The 21,584-nt window shown below is 35.0% G+C and overlaps 1 protein-coding gene across 21 annotated transcripts in view; it reads right to left on the reverse strand.

The window, feature by feature from the left end:
* LOC145259826 (multiple C2 and transmembrane domain-containing protein 1-like) overlaps positions 1–21,584 on the reverse strand; it is a 992,069-nt gene that overhangs the window by 73,798 nt on the left and 896,687 nt on the right. For all 21 annotated transcript variants that reach the window (XM_080117638.1, XM_080117631.1, XM_080117630.1 and 18 more), the window contains one exon: positions 14,307–14,437. In XM_080117638.1, coding sequence (XP_079973764.1) covers positions 14,307–14,437 — 131 coding nt within the window. The remainder of the gene's footprint in view (positions 1–14,306; positions 14,438–21,584) is intronic.

Here is a 21,584-nt window from a genome sequence, read left to right on the forward strand (position 1 = left end):
ACGTTAAAAAAACAACAAAAAAGTTTATACTTGTCATGACAAGTATAAATTCAAATATTTCAACGACTTTTTTTCGTTCTAAAATGGAACAAAGTAATACATTTTACAACAAACACACAGACGGCAAAAAGAAAGTCCGCACTTGTAATTTTTTCAAAAACCATAAATTTAATGTAACTGTTTAAACAAACTATACCTCATTTGATTCGCCTTTTATTCTTCGATAATTTTACCTGTTCATATTTGACTTTTAATTGAAATATTCTAGTGTTCATGTCAATTTTAAAAATACCTTCAAATTGAGGAGGCAAAAAGAAAGTCCGCAGCAACAAATTAGCTTAAAACCAGCTTAAATTATGGCCCCTAAATCAGTTTAAAATATGTACCAACAGGCAACAAAGCCTCTCTAATTGTAATTGTTGTTGTTCCAGGTTATACAACGTAACATTTAGTCCATATGCCACAACTTTCTCTTAATGATTGTCAGGAGCTCATTAATCTCCACCTTTCTGGTTTATCCAATCGAAAAATTGGCCGCAGATTTAAATGTGATGAGAAAACGGTACAAAACACTGTGCAAAAGCACCAAAACTCAGACAGTGTTCATGATGCCACTAAATCTGGTCGTATTAGAGTTACTTCTAACAGGGAAGACAATGCTATCAAGATCCGCAGCCTAAGAAACCAATTTGAAACGGCTCTCCAAATCCAGCAACAGTGCAATCTTGTTAAAAAGTGCTCTCTTTCTACTGTCAAGAACAGATTAAAAGAATTTAATTTGCGAGGATATGTTGCAAGACTCAAGCCAATGATTTCTGTAAGGAACAGAAAGTGCCGTCTGGACTTCATGAGATTTAATGAAGATCATGACTCCTCATAGTCGTCAAATGTGCTTTTTAGCGACAAAAGCAAGTTCAATAGGCTAGGCATCCTAGGTGCTCAGTTTCAATGCTGCAAGGTGTTGGAGGTTCAGTTTTGGTGTGGGGCATTATTAGTACCAATGGTCCAGGGCTTATAGTTCCCTTGCAAAGTCGAATTGATTCAACCAAGTACATTAATATGCTGACTGAGCATTTTCTACCCTACTTTGGTCGCAATTTGGATAATCCCATCTTCATGTAGGATAATGCTCCCATTCACACAGCTGGCAACGTCAAGAGGTTCTTGGAAGAGCATGATATTCCGTGTTTGGATTGGCCTGCACAATCTCCAGGCCTCGATCCTATCGAAAACGTATGGCATTACATCAAGCAAGAGCTACGCAATGATAAAATTTCAAATTTGGAAGAATTTTGGACAAAAATTCAAGAAAAGTGGGATTCCCTTTCCCCGGAGTACTGCTGCAGTCTAATTCAAGGAATTCCCAAAAGATTGCAGGCTGTCAAATTGCAGAAGTTGCTATGCTACTAAATATTAACTAATTCATTGTTTTCCTGTTGTATTTGTGTTGCATTAATGTTATGAAATTACATTTAAATAACAATTTTGTGCAGACTTTCTTTTTGCCGCCTGTGTATATCTCCTTTTCTTTAACAATGCAAGCCCCCCCCCCCTTTTTGAATTTCCAACATATTTTTCTGTTTCTGAAATAGAACAGCGTCACAGTTTGCACATGAAAAATTTTCAAATATTTGTACTGGTGTTTTTGTTTTCTTAATCTCATTCATTCAGAGAAAGTCTCGAAATAAAGACGAAATGTTGATGAACACATAACTTGGTTTGTTCCTTTTTATTTCTCTAAATATGCATATATATACATATATATATACACACACACACACATATATATATACATATAATTAAGGAAATATGTATATATATATATATATATATATATATATATATATATATATGTGTATAAAAAAAATCTAACTCTCTTTCACAACGCTATGTCCTCCCCCCCTTTTTGAATTTCCAACAACCTTTTTCGTTTCTTACATCCAAAATATTTTCAAATATTTTTACTGGTGATTTGTTTTCTTAATTTCATTCATCCAGAGGAAGTCTCAAAATAAAAACGAAACGTTGATGAACACATAATCTTGTTGGTTCTTTTTTTTTTTTTATTTCACTACATATACATACATACATACATACATACATACATATATATATATATATATATATATATATATATATATATATATATATATATATATATATACATATATATATATATATATACATATATATATATATATATATATATATATATATATATACACACATACAACTCAGTTAACAGTAGCCAAATGGATTAGGTCCTTGCTAATGAAGCCAGGGATGGCTCCTGTCACTGGTTACCAGTGTTTTTTTTGTTTTTTTTTTTGTATAAATAAATCGAAATTGAATTGAATCAAATCAGCTCACTGGCCTTCGTGGCCCAGGATTAGTGTAGTATCTGTTCCGGCAAATACTGCACTAAAGACTTCTGCAATCAATGACCATATGTGGGGGCAACCCCACATACCAGACCATTGCTCTTGTAGCAATCAGTTTTGGTCAATATAGGGGAAACCCTTCATACCAATTGTCACTATCCAGTTCCCTCTCGGGGGAGCTGGTCCCCTTCCCCCTCTCTCCACATTAAAAAATGGCATTGTGCCTAATTTGCTCCATGGGGAAGCAAATAAATACAATCAGCTTGCTGGTCTTGATGGCCGGCACATCTTGAAGGCAATTCGCTTGATCAATGTGGGTAAAACACTTCATATCAGACAATTGCTATTTATTTGAGAGCTCCCCCTTTTTCGGAGGAGCTTGGTTTCCCCAACATGGTGGGGAAACAAACGCAACTGCAGAAAACTGAACTGGCCTTCAGCCAACGTTCATTTCTGCACCTGTGTGAACGCATTCACTTAGCAAGTCAACTTTTTGATTGACATCGCTAAATTTGAACGCTTTTCACTTCCTATGGCTTCGTAGTGTAGCGGTAAGATGTCACGTTTTCTTTCACTTTCTTTTCCGCCTTTGCGTCATTACGTCACAGGTTCAAGCCTGCCTCCCTACTAGCACATTTTTTTTTTCTTTTACACATCCAAACACCCGGGCAACGTTGGGTACCCCGCGAGTCGATAATAAAAATAAATTTTCAACTTTGCTTATCTTTGCTTTTTTCATATTAAAAACAAAAAGGTATTTAATAATGATTCATAAGAACTTATTAGTAGGAAATCCGAGGAATTATAGTAAGGCAAGCATGTTTCATGAACTGTGAAAACTTTTGACAAATTGGTAATTCCAAAGGATGATAAAGTCTAATGCGTGCAAAAATCATAATTAATAAACTATTATTATATGCCAACACTGAGGTGTGAAATAATTGTACACAATGAAAGACAAACATTTTGAAAATAAGTAAACTTTTGTATGTCTCCTCTTTCTAGAGAATTTTATGCTCATGAGCATATAACAATATTTAAATTGTCATATTAATTCTCTATCATATATATATATAGTGGAGATGGTAATTAATAAAAACTGAAGAAAGTGCTCAATACTGTTGTAGAGCAAATATGCGTTTTATTTTTTATTACCGTATTTTTCTGTTAATTTACATTATTGTTTTGGCTACACGGTCGTTTTTTTTGGCCGTCTGTAGCGTCCTCTTTCATCCCAAAATAGCGAACATTTCTGTAAAAGTCTGAGGACGCTACAGACGGCCAAAAAAAACGGCCGTGTAGCCGAAACAATAAAGTAACTTAACAGAAAGATACGGTAATAAAAAATAAAACGTATATATATATAGAGCATATAACAATATTTAAATTGTCATATTAATTCTCTATCATATATATATATATATATATATATATATATATACATACACATATACATAGTACATATATACATACATATACACATAAAAGGCATATATATATACATATATATACACACATATACATGATGATGATGATGATTGCAACGTCTTGTCAGACGAGTGCCACTCTCTCAGACACAAAGTCAATGAGCCCAAAAATGACTTCCATCGTCACAGGACCATTTTAATAATCAAATGCCTGAGGGAGTATCTGTAGACAGATAATGTTACAGAGTCTTAGCTTTGTACGACAGCTAAGTCTTTCTCTCGGTTCAAAATGTTGAGATCCAGCAACAAGCAAGAGCAAGATAGCCAGCAACAAGTTAAACTGCAGACCAGCTTAATGCGGGTACTGGTCTCCTGCTTTATGGTTTTTTAAATCAGAGATTTGCTTCTCCTAGAAAGGTTGCTTTCACCACGGCTTACAGGAGCCCTATCCACCCCAACACACACATACACACAAACATACACGGTGCTAGTTTGCCGTTGACCCAGAAAAAGGGTTCATTCGCCCTTTGGAAAGTCTTGTTTTTAATCCTTCAGGGAGACTAGCCACCCTCCTCACCAAACAAGTCTGGCGAGGGAACCAGTTTAGTCGCCGGTGACCCGACCATGAGGCAGCTAGCACACACACATATATATATATATATACATATACACACATACATTTATATACATATATACAAACACGCACACATATATACATACATATATATCTTTGCTTTTTTATATTAAAAACAAAATGTGTTTTCAACGTTTGATAAGGATTCTATGCACAAGAAAATATAATCTCTCACACACACATATATACACACACACATAATATTAAAAACAGAAAACGCTTAATAAGGATTCTTTCTACAAGAAAATACAATCTCATAAAGATTTCGGTTATTCCAAAGATAAGAAATTATTTTTATAACACACTGATAAATGCAGACAAAGGAATACCTAATAAAATCAATAATCAGTCTCTGTCTCCAAATTTAGAGAGATATCAGATTAGCAGAAATTGTCCAGAAATGGTCACTGTGACCGAAGAGATGTCACATTTCTAAAAAAAAAAAAAAAAAAAAGTCCACATAGAATGTAAACAAAGAAAAAAAATGCTTAAAACTGTTCGTATTACTACTACTACTACTACTACTACTACTACTACGAGAGATGCCTTCAATAAGTTTCCAGACCTTTTTGTATGGGCATTTTTATTGATAGTACACACAGTCCCCTTCGAAGTAATCTCCTCTGGCTGCAATGTCAGAGGAGATTACTTTGTACCATTCCAACAACTTTTGGAAGGCCCCATGAAGTCCTTTTGTGTAAGCATGTCAATGACTCTTGTCACAGCTGCTTTCATCTCCTTAGTTTTCTCATAATGACCGACTAAGGTTTTCCTTGAGCTTACGGAATAACCAAAAGTCACAGGGAGCAAGATCTGGACTATAGGGAGGGTGAGGAACTGTCTTGATGACCATTTTGGTCAAATAGTCTGTGACAAGGATGGAGTTGTGGACTGGTGCATTCGCGCAAATCTTCCGCATCTTCAGTTCCTCACGAATAATTGAGTGTACAGTTCCCACACTGACATCAAACTGTTCACTTATTATCTCTATAGACACACGACGGCCCTTATTCATGAAATTCTTTATTTGGCGAATCAACTTTGATGTTCTGACTTCCTTACTCCTCCCACACCTCTCATCATCCCTCAAAGACTCCTTGCCGTCCTTGAATCTCTTATGTCACTCAAAAACTGATGCTCGATTCATACAAGATGGTCCAAAAGCAGTCTGAAGCATTCCATACGTATCTGTGGCATTTTTTCAAGTTTAAAACAGAATTTTATTGCATATCGTTCTTCTAAAGTGTCCTCACGTCCAGATTTCATTTTTGAAATTCACCAGCTGTGACAATCAGGCTTTAGTAGGGTGCATTCCAATTCCTGCTGTAGCTGTTTGTTTGAACCTGAAACCATAAAAATTGGTCAGTCATCTCATTAGATGTACAGCAATAACATACTGAATTTTCAAGAGACAATTTTAAATACCTGTAAAAAAAGAAAAAAGTCTGGAAACTTATTGAAGGTACCTCGTATGAGCAAGTAGACAGGTTACATTTAAACTGAGACGATTTTTATAAATCGTATGTTTGGGAGTCACTAATGATTTAAATGAACTTTAAAAGGTAAAAGATCTGCTAAATGGTTATTCATTTGTATGAAGGGTGTTCAATAAGTACTGCCTCTGATCCACTCAAAGCAGTAGAGCAACAAAACTTGACACAGATAGACTTTAGATAGGAACCACCCAGAGTTACCCATTTGTCCCATTGTTTAAAACACCCTAGGTTGGTCCTCCAACTAGGATGTGACTTCGAAAAAAAAAAAAAAAAAAAAGGCTAAATTCACAAAATTTGGCCTAAAAACGTCGAGTGGTTCTAAAATCGGTGATCGATTTACTAGAAAGTTGCATTAGAAACTGAGTACCCACTACAAACATTTAAATAATTACTTTTTTTTCAATTTCGTTTTTGATAATCTGGTAAACTAGTGCCTATTTCATAATAACCTGCTGAAAAAAAAAATTGAAAAAAAAAGATTAAAATAAAAAAAATAGTGACGGGGTGGGGTCGGCCAAGATTCTTTAAGTCCGCCCTTAAATTATATTTTTAATAGTGGATGATATCCTCATTTAACATAACCTTGGTGATATTGCCTACTTCGGGACGGTTTTATCTTTTTCTCCCCCCCATCCCATCCCCACCCCACACACATTTTGAGACATCTGGATTCGAAATGAAAAATATGGCTTGTTTGGCGCTGACTTCATCCTTGTGCAAATTTGCCGAAACGTAAAGTGCATTCTAAAAATAATTTTCTGCTGACCCCAATTCCTTTGGCGCCAAAAGTAAAACTGTTATCTAATCTTTTACACTTGTCTGATGGAATTAAAAAAAAAAAAAGGTTATTTAAACAGTTAATATTTTGTCTCCTGCTTCTGTAAGTTCAAAATAAAACTAGTACCGTACCACCCACTGTTGGGTCCTCATTACAGTTCGTAGATTTTTGCATGTTTGTACGAGGTTCCTTAAATAAATTTCCAGAATTGTTTTGTATGAGCACTTTTATTGATAGTACGCTAGTGTTGAGGCGATTAATCGGAATCAAAAATCGGAACTTGGGGGTATCAGAATTGGAAAAACTTTGTGCCTATTTTCCGATGCCAAAAACGATTTTTTTTAAAATTATTATTTCATTTTGTTTAAAACAAAATCTTTCACTGTTGAAATATTTACTGATTTTGAACTCCATGGAAGTCCACTTGTGCGAGCGTGTCAATGACCCTCATCACAGCCTCTTTCATCATCTCTATTATCTCATAACGACAATCCCTAAGGTTTTCCTTGAGCTTAGGGAATAACCAAAAGTCACAGGGAGCAAGGTCTGGACTATAGGGAGGGCGAGGAACTGTCTTGATGTCCATCTTGGTCATGACGTTTTTTTTTTTCTGATTTTCTCTGAACACCCTTGAGACAAACTATGTGCAAATTTTCCGCATCTTCAGTTTCTCATGAGTAATTGTTTAACAGTTCCCACACTGAGATCAAACTGTGTACTTATTGTCTCTATAGACACACAACGGTCCTTAAATTCTTTACTTAGTCAATCAATGGGAAAACATTCGGAATAAAAAAACTACCAAAAATAAAACCTGAGGCTCCATAGTTCTGGGGGAGAATTTCCATTACAGCTTTCTGTCAAACAAGACGAAAGATGGAGCAGGTGTGTTTCCGACTGGCCAAATGTTGACACCCCAAATAAGTGTTATTCGTTCTTTATGTTGTAAAGATATTTATGTGTGTTCCATCATGAAATATATTTGAACGTACATATACACACAACGGACATTAAATAGACGATCACACGTATATACACACGTACCCAGTGTCTTAAATAAGTTTCCAGACTTTTTCGTATGGACACTTTTATTGATAGCAAAACATGAAACTAGTTCCGTTCAAAGTAATCTCCCCTGGCTGCAATGCACTTGTATCGTTCTAACAACTTCTGGAAGGCCCTATAGAAAGTCTTCTTGAGTGAGCAGGTAAACGACTCGTGTCACAGTCTCATCTCAATTGTCTGATAACGACAGCCTCTAAGGTTTTCCTTGAGCTTAGGGAATATCCATAAGTCACAGGGAGCAAGGTCTGGACTATAGGGAGGGCGAGGAACTGTCTTGATGCCCATCTTGGTTATAACTTTCTGATCTTCTCTGAGCACCTTTTCCATGTTCAATCCCTCACAAATAATATCAAACTGTGCACTTAATTGTTTCTATAGACACGACAGTCCTTACATACGAAATTCTTTATTTGGCCAATCAACTCTGGTGTACTAACTTTGTTACTCCTCCCACACCTCTCATCATCCTTCACAGATTCTCTGCCTTCCTTAAATCTCTTATGCCACTCAAAATCAGTCTGAAGCATTCTATACGTTTCTGTGGAATTTTTTCCAAGTTTAAAACAGAATTTTATTGCATATCGTTCGTCTAAAATATCCTCACGTCCAGATTGCATTTTCGATGTATTCCAAATACTGCTGCAGCTGTTCGTTAGAACCTGAAATCATAAAAATTGGTCGGTCCTTTCATAAGATGTATAGCAATAACATACTGAATTTCCAAGAGTCCATGACAATTTTAAATGTCTGTACAAAAAAGTCTGGGAACTTATTCAAAGCACTTCATATATCTCTTATGAGTAAATAGGATGTAAACTAGACTAAGGGAATTGACCTAAAAATCCAATGTGTAGGCACTACCCAGAGCACACTTTTTTGCCAAGACAAAATTAAAAAAAAAAAAAAATTCTGAATTTGAGTGGCGATGATATCGTCTGTTTTTAAAGCTCATTGCTAGTATCGCTACTTTATTATTTTCGTGGAAAGTGTTCGACTGATCTCTAATTTCTAGTTTGTACTTGTACGATATTCACAGCAAGAACTCCTCTCCTCAATCACAACAGAATTTTTTCTTTGTCTTCCATCACGAGCCTAGTGCTAGATGGAATTTCCATGGACAAAGTTTTTTACCCCCGTTTGTGGAACACCACAGGTCTGCTTCACTGTGAACCTAAACATGGTCATCTTCAAATCCATTGCCAATATGTACTTGGCGTAAACCGTCGGATAAGTAGTGAAATTTAGTACATGGATCAATTTCGACTGACAATCGTTTCGTATTATTAACACTTAGCCCTGATTGGCTTCGAGCCTTGATATATGGTTACCCAACACTAACAGCAACACCAAAAAAAAAAATAAATAAATAAATAAATAAATAATGTAAAAAAAAAAAAAGGATACATTTGTTTGGAGGGATGTAGAGATTTGTTTGTTTCAAAGTATATGAGATAACGATTTCGAAAGAACCTTTTATATAATCCATGAGGGTAGCATGTTCTTGTTCTCTCAGCCATGACTGGGTAAACCTAAGTAATTCCACAATTGTATCTTGAGTGTTGCCCACACCGAGGAATGAACCTTCAATCTCCATGAGAGTGCCATTTACAACTGAATTACCAAGTACTTTGTCCACTACGCCACATAGACACGTTTTATAACCAGCATAATGTGCACATCGATTCAGACTGATTGCCATCATTTATAAGAACGGATGTTTTTCTTCACTCCACGTGGATTTAATCACTAAAGACTTTAACATCTAAAATGAAGCAAAAAAAAAAAAAAAAAAAAAACGGAAAAAAAAAAGAAAACACTAAAAACAACATTCTTTAATAAGGATGTGTTGCCATCAAAAGTCTATGATTTTATCATTTAATAAAATTTTCCTTGGCATTTTTTGTTTTTCAAATAATTTTACTTCTAAATTTACATATCTACGAAATGTCTTCTAAAATATGACAACAAATCCCATATATATATATATATATATATATATATATATATATATATATATATATATATATATAAGTGCTTCTTAAACAAGCACTTGATGAGGAAATTTGCAGGTACCAACTCGTGGTCCTGTGGGTAGAGCTGCCAATTGTCAACTCGATGGTTGTAGGTTCGATCCACGGCTGGAGAAAGGCGCTCGTTTAGCCATACTGATGAGTTGTGATTCAACGAAGCAGTACTGTATGTGGATGACTATATATATTTTTATAACTTATTACCTAGCTCTATGTACTGAGCACTGTTGAAGTAAATAGTTAAAGTTTACGCATAAAATTATGCTTTCGTATATTAATTTATGTAATTAAATGAAGTAGTCATATATTCAGAGGGAAAAGAGAGGGGGATAAAAGTTATGTTACATTTTTGCACTGGACATTGCCGGTTAACACTGCTAGTATATATATATATATATATATATATATATATATATATTATTATTGTTTTAAAAATAATAAATAAATAAAAATGTTATATCTACGTCCAAACAAATTATGGGCGACTTTCTAAATAAATAGGAGCTTCGAGGCGAAGCCAATATTAACCATATTCATGGTTTGAGAAAACAAAACAAAACAACATATATATACCATACCTGTTCACACACTTACACATACTTACGCAGATAGATATGAAAAGTTTTTATTAAAGTTTGTGCCTATTTCCATTCTATGGAGGCCAGGCGCGAACGCAGACCCACAATTTTATCATACCATCCATATTTAAGTTAAAACATACTTATCAAAGTATTCTTATGTATATCTATATCAAAAACACCTGTAAACGTTTTTTTTTAATTTTTAAATTTTTTATTTCCATACTTTGTGGACCAGGCGCGAACGCAGACCCCACAATTTTTATGAACCATCGTTCTGCCAAATCAAACATACCCATTCCTGTGTCTCGATACATCTTCTATCATTATATATAATCAGTTTTTTAAAATAGTCAACCATATAGGAGCCTATTCGTGACCAGACACACACACACACATTCAGCTTTATATTATATAATTATATATATATAAAGCTGAATGTGCGTGTGTAAAAGTAACAATTTTGTAGGAGTTTGTTGTGTATTTTTTAAAAGTTTTAGCTGAACATACAAGCACACAGGAAACTGCCCTTTATATATTATATATAGACGAGCAGGGTTACCCGGCATTACCTGAGGAAAAAGTGTAACATCTATACATTAATAGGATAGCTTGTGTGTTATTTATTTTGTGTATCACGCTTACATCCGAGTGACTGTCGTTTAATTGTTATGGTCTTCCATTTCTAGTAATAAATAATTTTGCCAAGTTTTGGTTTCAGCTGATGACACCCAAGTTATTTATTTATTTATAAATAATTTTATCAGGAATTATTCATAAGTTTTGGTTTCGGTTTCGATTCAAGCTGATGCACCCAAGTCATCTGGATATATTTTTTTATTTTTGAGATCGCAACTTTATAATATATAAAAATTGATAGAACATTAACTCTATAATAATATATACAAAATCTGCAAGAATTAAAATATTTAAATAGAATGTGTAGAAGGCAGTACAATGCAGAGGTAACGGAAACACACAAGCTGAAGCAGGTGAGAAAGTTTTATTAATACAACTTACAAATACATGTGTACATATTCATATATTTCTTATACGCATAATATTTATATTTGCACCGTAATCACCTGGGAAAGTCGGTCTGGTGGTATATCCGTGTTATGTAATATTTCGAGAAAGATCTCTTCGTCAGATATTTATTTGACTTTGGTTCAAACGTGCTGTTGTAAACAGTAACAGTATCGCGGCAAACAATTGCCCGGAACTTGTAGATAGCATTTTAATTTAATATGGTTAGGGTTTTTTTTTTTATTAATTTCTTTATTTTTGTTTCTAATTTATTTAATTATTTTCTTTTTCTTTTTTTTATAATAGTTTATCTTTGGTTCAAAATGAATATGTACACATGTATTTGGAAGTTGTATTAATAAAACTTTCTCACCTGCTTCAGCTTGTGTCTTTCCGTTACCTCTGCATTGTACCGCCTTCTACACATTCTATTTAACTACATACTATACAATGCTTCAAGCAAACTACATCCACCTCTTATTAAAATATTATGTTTATGCATACTTTACGGCTGGGTTACACCAGGCATCTCTTGCTCAAGATCAAAGTGTAGTATCTGTTCTTCAGATGCTGCACTTCTAATTCTTGTTCTCTTTCAGTGGAGGAGAAATCCTTCACGACTGAGACAATTTTTATTTTTGTACCTTTTCTCCATGTTAAAAAACGACCCTGGTGTCTAACTCTGTCCCGTGGAGAGGCATAGTAAATAGGTACACCAGGCATCTCTGCTAGCTTAGATGAATACTTTTGCAGTTTTAACAAAAGAGCTACAATAATATCAGTGTCTCCATTTACACTGAACATCTACAGAATGCCAACATATGAATGAGTCCCCTGTGGAATTTCCACAGATCCTGCTAGTTTCTATTAAAACTTTTATCTGTCTACCTTTCTCTCCCCCTCCCGTTTTCTGCTCCTTTCTCAAAACCTCCTCTTCCTTCTCTTCTCTAGCTTGACACACACACACACACACATACATACATACATAGACAACCCTCTTTTACATAATAGATTCCTCGGGGAATGAGTCATCATTTTCTTCCCAAATACATAGTAACGCCCCCTCCCCCTCCCGAACGTAACCTTGCCCAGTTAGCCCTCAGAGAATGAATAACTTTTTTCTAAATTTTAGATATTATTCATCCAGGGCATTGCTGAATTTTTTTTTTTTTTTTTACAAAGGAGTCACTACTTATCAAGGGTCAGAGGCCACTCGAGGATAAGTAGTCAATGGGAAAATATCGTAGTAATCATTAGTAGTGGGAATTTGGTAAATTGGATTACTTATCAAGAACTTTTTTATGTTGGTCTTGAAGATAGCCATATTGTAGTCAGTTGGAAAGCAGGAAAACGGAAGAGAGTTTCACAGGCATGCAGTTCTCAGAAAGAAGCTTTGTTCATGGAATCTACGTTTAGGTTTAGGCACAGATAAAGAGTGGGGGGAATGTTTTTTTCATTTTCGGGGCTACCTGCCAATATCTAGCATCTTTACGAAGCCAAAGTTCGCCCATGCATAGAGTATTGTTGCCACATCAGACAGAGTTAAAAAAAAAAAAAAAAAAAAAATCAAATTTAACAGGTTCTACACTTTTGGCTAAGCTCTAACTTCTGTCCCATCACCACAATGTCACATCCCTATCCCTGTTTTATAAGTATTTTACTAGAATGTGCTCTGATGAACTCATAGCATTTGTGCCCCACATACTCTTGACTAAACAACAAGCAGCAAAATCCCACCCCTTCTCTATTGAGGTCCCTAGATATCATAAAGCCTTATACTCTAATAGTTTCTTCCTTTGGAATGCTAGACTTTGGAATTCCTATTCTTGCTTTCTGCTTCTCCGACTGTACTAACCTGCTGAAGTTTAAATGCAACGTGATTAGGCATCTCGCTGCTCAACTCCCCACAATGGCTTGTTAGACACAATCCCAAATAGTAGCCACTGTTACTAGTCTCAATTTTTTTTCCACAAATACTTTAATGACATGTGTTCCTCAGAATTGTCTGGTCTATTCCCTGCTTCCTTTGTTCCAGCCCGTTTGAGTCGTTGGTCTAGTGGTCTCCACCAATTCGTTTTAATACCTAATTTTTTTTTTTTTTTTTTTTACATTTTCACCCCAAACAAGGCACATTGCCACTTTGGTGTAGGGGGCTACTATCAGGGGCAGCAACTACTGGGGCACTATGTAGGGATTTGGGCAGCAAGATGTCGGTTCACATTGCACTTGAACTTCTGCATGTCAGTACAGTTAGGGAAGCAGGAACCTGGAATGGAATTCCAGAGTCTAGCGGTTCTGGGGAAGAAACTACTGGAGTAGAAAGATCTTTTACATCTAGGGATCTCTACTGTGTGGGGGTGGGATTTAGCTGCCTGTCGGGTTTGTCGAGGGTGTCTATGTCGGGGGGGCACAAGTGTCTGTAGTTTGTCAAGCATTCACCATTAAAATACTTGTAGAACAAGCAGAGGGATGCAACGTTTCGTCGATGGGACAGAGGCTGAAGCTTAGATGCCAGTTCAGGGCTTATCAGATTGGCGGCTCTTTTTTTAACCTTGTCTAGGAGCGAGAGACTAGTAGAGTTTTGTATTCCAGTAGCTTCTTTCCAACTAAAAGATTGGGGAACTCTCTTCCTGCTCACTGTTTTCCTTCTACCTACTACCTTGGTCTTTTCAAGACTAAGGTCAATAGGTATCACCTGTCTTTGCAATTATGAGCTTTTGTACTTGTTCGCTCCTTACATCAAGCGGCTTCATGCCTTGTCTCAAGCGATTTCTATAAAAAAGTAAATATGCCTTGTCTGGGAGGAAAAAGAGGAAAAAAAGGTATTCACTAATATTTAACAAAATATGACCCAATGGCCACTGAAGAAATATTTTGATGAGAAAACCTACCTTCCCATGAAATCATCTTTCCCTGCCACATCGTGGTCATACACAGTTAATTCCAGAAAGTTTGTCTGGTCGTCGTACATCCGCAGGTCAAACTGTTCCAGCCATCGAGGATTCAATGTGTTTGGTTTGAACTGAAAAAAAAAAAAATGGTGATTTGTTTTAGTTTTTTTTTTAAATTTTAACTTTTTTTAAACTACAGATGTGAAATGTTTATATATATTTTTTTACATTTTTTAAACTACAGATGTGAAATGTTTATATTTTTTTACATTTTTTAAACTACAGATGTGAAATGTTTATATTTTTTTAACATTTTTTAAACTACAGATGTGAAATGTGTATATATATTTTTTTATATTTTTTAAACTACAGATGTGAAATGTGTATATATATTTTTTTATATTTTTTAAACTACAGATGTGAAATGTTTATAATTTCTTTTACAGTTTTTAAACGACAGATGTGAAATGTTTATAATTTTTTTACATTTTTTAAACTACAGATGTGAAATGTTTATAATTTTTTTTTACATTTTTTAAACTACAGATGTGAAATGTTTATATTTTATTTTACATTTTTTAAACTACAGATGTGAAATGTTTATATATATTTTTTTACATTTTTTAAACTACAGATGTGAAATGTTTATATATTTTTTTACATTTTTAAACTACAGATGTGAAATGTTTATAATTTTTTTTTACATTTTTTAAACTACAGATGTGAAATGTTTATAATTTTTTTTTACATTTTTTAAACTACAGATGTGAAATGTTTATAATTTTTTTTTACATTTTTTAAACTACAGATGTGAAACGTTTATAATTTTTTTTTACATTTTTTAAACTACAGATGTGAAATGTTTATAATTTTTTTTTACATTTTTTAAACTACAGATGTGAAATGTTTATAATTTTTTTTACATTTTTTAAACTACAGATGTGAAATGTTTATAATTTTTTTTTACATTTTTTAAACTACAGATGTGAAACGTTTATAATTTTTTTTTACATTTTTTAAACTACAGATGTGAAATGTTTATAATTTTTTTTTACATTTTTTAAACTACAGATGTGAAATGTTTATAAATTCATTTCAATAAATTTGACAATAATAGAATAAGAATGCTTCAGTTACTACGTAGGTGTTAGGTAAACACCGGACAACGCCAGGTATAAAGCAGTTATTCAATTATCAGGTTATCTATCTATCTAGCTATCAAGCTAGCTAGCTAGCGGAGTAAACAACAGAGTTGACTCGTAGGAAACAATAGGTTGAGCGAACATTTCAGGTGCAGAAAAGGCCAAAGGGTAATGTTGTGAACGTTATCAAACTGGGTAACGATTAAGTTGCTAGAACAGTCAAGCTACACAGTAGTACTGCAAAACATGTGTTCGTAAATTACTGTTTTATAATTAAAATAACAAATATTATTTGTTAATTTGTTTACGTAAAAAAATATGGCCGATTTTTCTGAGGGAAACAATTGAACCATGATACTTGACTTTTGTCATTTTAAACTTTAATTCCAACCATTATATATAAAAAATTTTTTATGAAATCAAAAATAGGTTCTCTACAACACAACATAGACTGCAATATATTGTGAACTTAGTCACTACGAGAGGCATGGAAAGCTTCCTCCAGGTGAATTCTGATTGGTCCCCAACTAGAGCAGGCAATCAATCAATTTGGTTAAAAAATGGGTGATTTCACCAATTTCAATGACTATAAAAATATGAGAGTGCGAAACATTTGTTGATCATAATTTAGTCCCAGGTAATGCCAGGTTTTCCTGCTAGTGTGTATATATATATATATACATGCACAGGGTGGAACGATAAAATTGTCGCCCTAGAAAAGACATGATTCCATTTCCATTTGATGAAAAACGGTTTTCTTTTTCTGTTGCACACCATCTACTAGTTGCCCAGTAGTGTAGAAATCCCAAGAGCGTTCTATCATGTTGTGATACTATAAAGTGGCCCTGGGGTGGATTTGAGCCACTCAGTGCTGAGAGGGGAGGAAATAAACAAAGGAAGAGGAAATAGCTTAGAATAAACAAAGAAATCGGAAATATCCTACAATCAACAATAGATAGGAAATAGCAAACAATAATAGAAACCTACTGATAAAACAGGGAAGGGCAGCTTCCGGTAGCCAGGGTGGGGTGGGCGACCTGAGAGACCAAGACAGAGGTGACAGGCAGTTGAGATCTAGATGCACTAGATGGCGGATGAAAATTCGACAGAGTTGACAACTAGATACCTTTGACGGCGGATGGGAGTTGATAACGACTACAGTTGAACAGTTATAGAGTTGACTGTGAAGTAGAGTCGTGGACAATTTTAGAGTTGACTGTGAAACAGAGATAGACGAATGTAACATCAATAGAACGGGGAGGAGACACACACACACACACAAGTCCAACAGTCAATTTATATGTGAACATTGGCATTTGGGTTTTTCCTTTCTTTGTTCATATTTCTATTTTGTGAACCGTGTGTGTTCCCACCGACAGTCGCCAGGAAGAAAATGACGATCCGGCCATAAGAGGAATAGTCGAAAGAAAAATCCATGGTACACAACATTGGAAGTCGGCGATCTGACGAGGGAGCTACACGTTTGGGGTTACAATGTCTGAAAGTGACATAATGTTCAATGAGCAAGATCGAAGATGCACCGCTACACAACTTCTACTCCCTATCAATCCAAGTTATGACAACAGGATCATTGCCAACACCCTCAAAATGCAAATCCGGATGGCTCAACTAGGGCGCAGCTCACCACATCAAATGACCCACGGTTATGGTCTTTGGTGTAGTTTTAAGTGAAGATCACATCATGGCACCTCACATCTTTTGAAATCGGCTTGAAAGTCAACACCAAAGTGTACCTGAATGTGTTAAAGAGTGTGGTGATCCCCTGGTGTGGCAGCAGGATTCGGCACCAACCCACAAGTCCAAAGAGCCCCAGGCTTGGTTTCAGAAGACGTGCTATGACTTTGTACCCTTCTCTCACGACCTGAATCCGCTGGATTACTTCGTTCAGTTATACACCAAGAAGATCACCCACATAACCTCCCACAATACCAGCCTGATCGTCACTATCCACCAAGTATTAGCTGAGCTCCTGCCGGTGCTTATGGAAAAGGCATGCTCTCAGTTCTGGGCCTGTACTGAGGTGATGATTGAGGCTAAAGATGCCTATATTGAATAGATGTCAGCTCTACTACATAATCAAGTTACCGGAATTGATTTTTTTCAATAAAAGTTTTAAAATAAAGCTGTAGTGTTGTTTTCTTTAGGGCGAGAATTTAATCGAAAACACGACAGCTTTATTTTAAAACTTTTATTGAAAATATCAATTCAGGTAGCTTGATAATGTAATATAGTTTAAATCAGAGAGATTTTGGCCATTTCTGGCCTTTGAAGTGTTGCCAAAGATGTTAGTGTCGTCTGCATAAATGATATAAGAATGTGATTTGGGAGATCCTTGATGAAGATCAGGAAGAGAGTTGTGTCAAGGATTGATGTTTTCATCACCCTGATCACGTCTCTGTTATTCGTGGCAATCGAGTGCTACATTTTGAGGGTGCTGGCAATGGTCCTGTTGTCATAACTTGTATCGGTAGAGAGCATGAGTTGTACAGAGGCACATCTCTGATCTCTCTCGTTGAACATTGCGTCACTTTCAGACATGATAAAAGCCGCTCTTGAGATTTGTACAAACTGGCCAACTGATAGATGATCTGCAACAATAAAAGAAAACCAGTTTTTATTAAACGGAAATAGAATCATATCATCTTTTCTAAGGTGACAATTTTATCGTACCACCCTGTACTATTGCCCCCTCCCTCAATGTTAGGAAGCTGGGGAGAAAAAGAAAATGATGTCTGACAAAGGAGTGGAAATGGGTTTATCGGCAAAACAATTGATAGGAAGTTGTTTGTAAAGACATAAAAAGCTCTTTTCCGAGGTACACGATACAAAGCTGAGGTGGGGTCGTGGATCAAGGTATAGTGATGAGCAGGTTCAAAAGATCGGTCAATATATTTTAGACTTAGTTTGAAGAGTAGTAATAAGTTTTGCGACAGTTCACAAAAGGTGGGTATAATTTATGGACAGTCTTGGGCTTGCGATGGTTGACAACAATTAGAGTTGAGAATTGGATAAAGCAAGAACGCAGGTTATGGCTTGGACTAGATCGAGAGAGCTTAAGGATATCGAGGTGAGCAGACATTAATTGACGAACTCGGCCTCGACAAAGTAGGTTGATGTGCACTTTAGCGTTCAGAGAGCTGATGGTCTCATTGACACACACACACACGCACATACACACACAAGGCGGGTACATTGATTAGATGTCAGCTCTACTACATAATCAAGTTACCTGAATTGATTTTTTTCAATAAAAGTTTTAAAATAAAGCTGTTGTTGTTTTTTTCTTTAGGGCGACAATTTTATTGTTCCACCCTGTATATATATACTTTTGAAATCACAACTCTATATTAGGTACAATATAATAATCAATAGAGTATTGGCTATATAATAATAAATACGAAATCTGCATGAATTAAGATATCATATTTAACTTTTATGACCGGGCAATGCCGGGCGGCCTGCTAGCGTGTCATAGACGTAGAACTGTTTCTTGTCATTAAAGGTTGTTTCAATTGGAAGCGAAGTTAAAATGAGTTCTTGAAATATTTTTTTTTTTTAAATCTTCAGATAATGGTATCATTGTTTGTAATTCAATCGAACTGAAACAGCTCTTATCGATCGATAGCTTTTCTTAAGAAATTTCTGTGATAGAAAAAAAAAGAAAAAAAAAATATGATTCAGCTCCTAAGGAGATATAAGGTTCTTTTTTTTTTCTTTTTTTTTTTTTTTGCATCCAATTGTTTCCGTCTTAAATTTCTATTTGTTTTTTCGTTTACACAATTCACTAACAATTAGTTTTTATTTTTATTTTTATGCGCAACTCATTCGCATACGACTTGCGTTTTCCGACCACCATTATCCATCATCTTGAACAGTGATGAGGGACAAAATACGTAATCGATCAGAACGCTGACAGAAATGTGCATGCTTTGAACCTGTGTTTGAGGTTATTCATATAATTTTGAATAAGCTTTTTATGGAAATCGCTTCAGACAAGGTGTGAAGCCATTTGATTTAAGCTGCTAACAAGAACAAAAAACGATTACTGCAAAGACAGGCGATATCTACTTACTTTCGTCTTAGAAAAGACCAAGGCTATAGGTAGGAGGAAACCAGTCAGCAGAAAGAGTTGCTTAAATAATTTCTATTTTATCAGAATCGCTCCAGACAAGGCCTAAAGCCAATTAATGTAAAGAGATAATTAGAACAAAAGATGATTATTGCAAAGACCGGAAATACCCATTGACCTTAGTCTTGAAATGACCAAGATTAAAAGTGGGAGAAAACAGTGAGCAGGAAGAGAGTTCCACAATCCTTCGGTTCTTATAAGAACCACAAGATTGTGGAATATATATTATTATATAGATATATTAGGTACAATATAATATTCAATAGACAATTAGCTCTGTAATAATAAATACAACATCTGTGGAAATTAAAATATATTTAAGCGTATTTTACAAGGTTGGGCAGTGCCCCCACCCCCACCCCGCTGCTAGTTTAAAATAATTTTGCTTTAAAAAAAAGAAAAGAAAAAGCCTTCTATTACTAAATAAACATACGGTTTGCAAGAAAATTATGCCCAGGTGAAAGTGACTTTATGCTTCCTGTGTATATTTTAGCACTGACGAGTGTCTGTGCTGAATTAGGAATAAGAACAAATATACAGTGAGCCTTACAGAAATAAGTATGGGCATAAACAATTATTTGTTCCTATGTTAATAAACAAACTTTTTTGTTCTTCATGAAGAAAAAAAGTGGTAAAAACATATATTGGAATGGCACAAGGTTCGTTTAAACAAAGATTTTATTCACATATGAGCTCCTTTAGAGTGAAAACAAGAATTAAAACAGCCTTTAGCAACGCGTGTGGAAGCTAAATAAAAGGGGGCACCTTTTACCATTAAATGGAGGATAATTCAACACAAACCCTCATATTTTCCCTGAATTGAAACAATGATTGCTTTGCAATGCTAAGAATTACCATATCGTGCAGTTAATTCAGGATCTAGGAAAAAACTGTTTAAATGTGCAGAATGAATGCCTGAAAGGTTGTATACACAGAACACTCCTTATAAACTTGGATGAGAAAAAAAGACAAAACCTGATTTCAAATATATTAATATTGAACAGCTTATAAAAAAATAGAGGAATATAATTTTAAGGTTTCTATTAGTATAGTGTACCATTTTTCCATAGGCTTCTGGATAAGCATTTCCCACAAAAACATAGACAACATTTAAATTTTTAAATATAAATTTTTATTTTTTATTTTTATTCTTTAAATTAAAATTTAATTTTGATTTTAACTTTTTAATTTTAATATAAATTTAATTAAATTTAAATTTTGATTTTAAATTTGTCCAATTTGATGAATTAGTTTCTTTAGAAAAAAAATTTAAGTATATTTAAAATTTATGTAAGATAGGTTCCTTCAGACTATTTAAAAGAAATTTACACTCGACCCATATTAAATTAGGTGATTGAAGGAGAATATAAGCATATGTAATATTACTATATACCATAATGGAAGAATAAAGTTAAATGGAGTATTGTATAAATAAAATAATTTAAGCTTGAAAATATCGGATTAAAAGGTTTTTGTGAGGTCACTTTGTTGCCGTCACTCATGCTTAAGGCCGTCAGAACCAAACAAATTAAATTTTGTCTCATCTAACCATAGGACATGGCTCCAGTAATCTATGGGCTTTGTTGGCATGTCTTCAGCAAACTGTTTGCGGGCTTGCTTGTGTATTGCCTTCAGAAGAAAATTCTTCCTCAGCTGACAGCCATGCACACCAATTTGAGGCGTACAATGATAAGTGTGTCATGCTACAGTCAAGCACAGTGGTGGGAATGTCATGGTCTGTGGCTGCACGAGTGCGACAGGTATTAGAAAGTTACATTTCATTGAGGGAAACATGAACTTCAACATGTACTCTCAAATACTGCAGCAGAGCATGATCCCCTCCCTCCAGAAACTGGGTCGCAGAACAGTCTTCCAGCATGACAATGACCCAAAACGCCCATCCAAGACAACCACTCCTTTACTGAAGAGGTTGAGGGTAAAGGTGATGGACTGGTCAAGCATGTTTCCAAACTTTAACCCAATAAA

The sequence above is a fragment of the Euprymna scolopes genome, chromosome 35, assembly GCF_053919585.1.
Source record: "Euprymna scolopes isolate OS-2025 chromosome 35, ASM5391958v1, whole genome shotgun sequence".
Taxonomy (NCBI): domain Eukaryota; kingdom Metazoa; phylum Mollusca; class Cephalopoda; order Sepiida; family Sepiolidae; genus Euprymna; species Euprymna scolopes.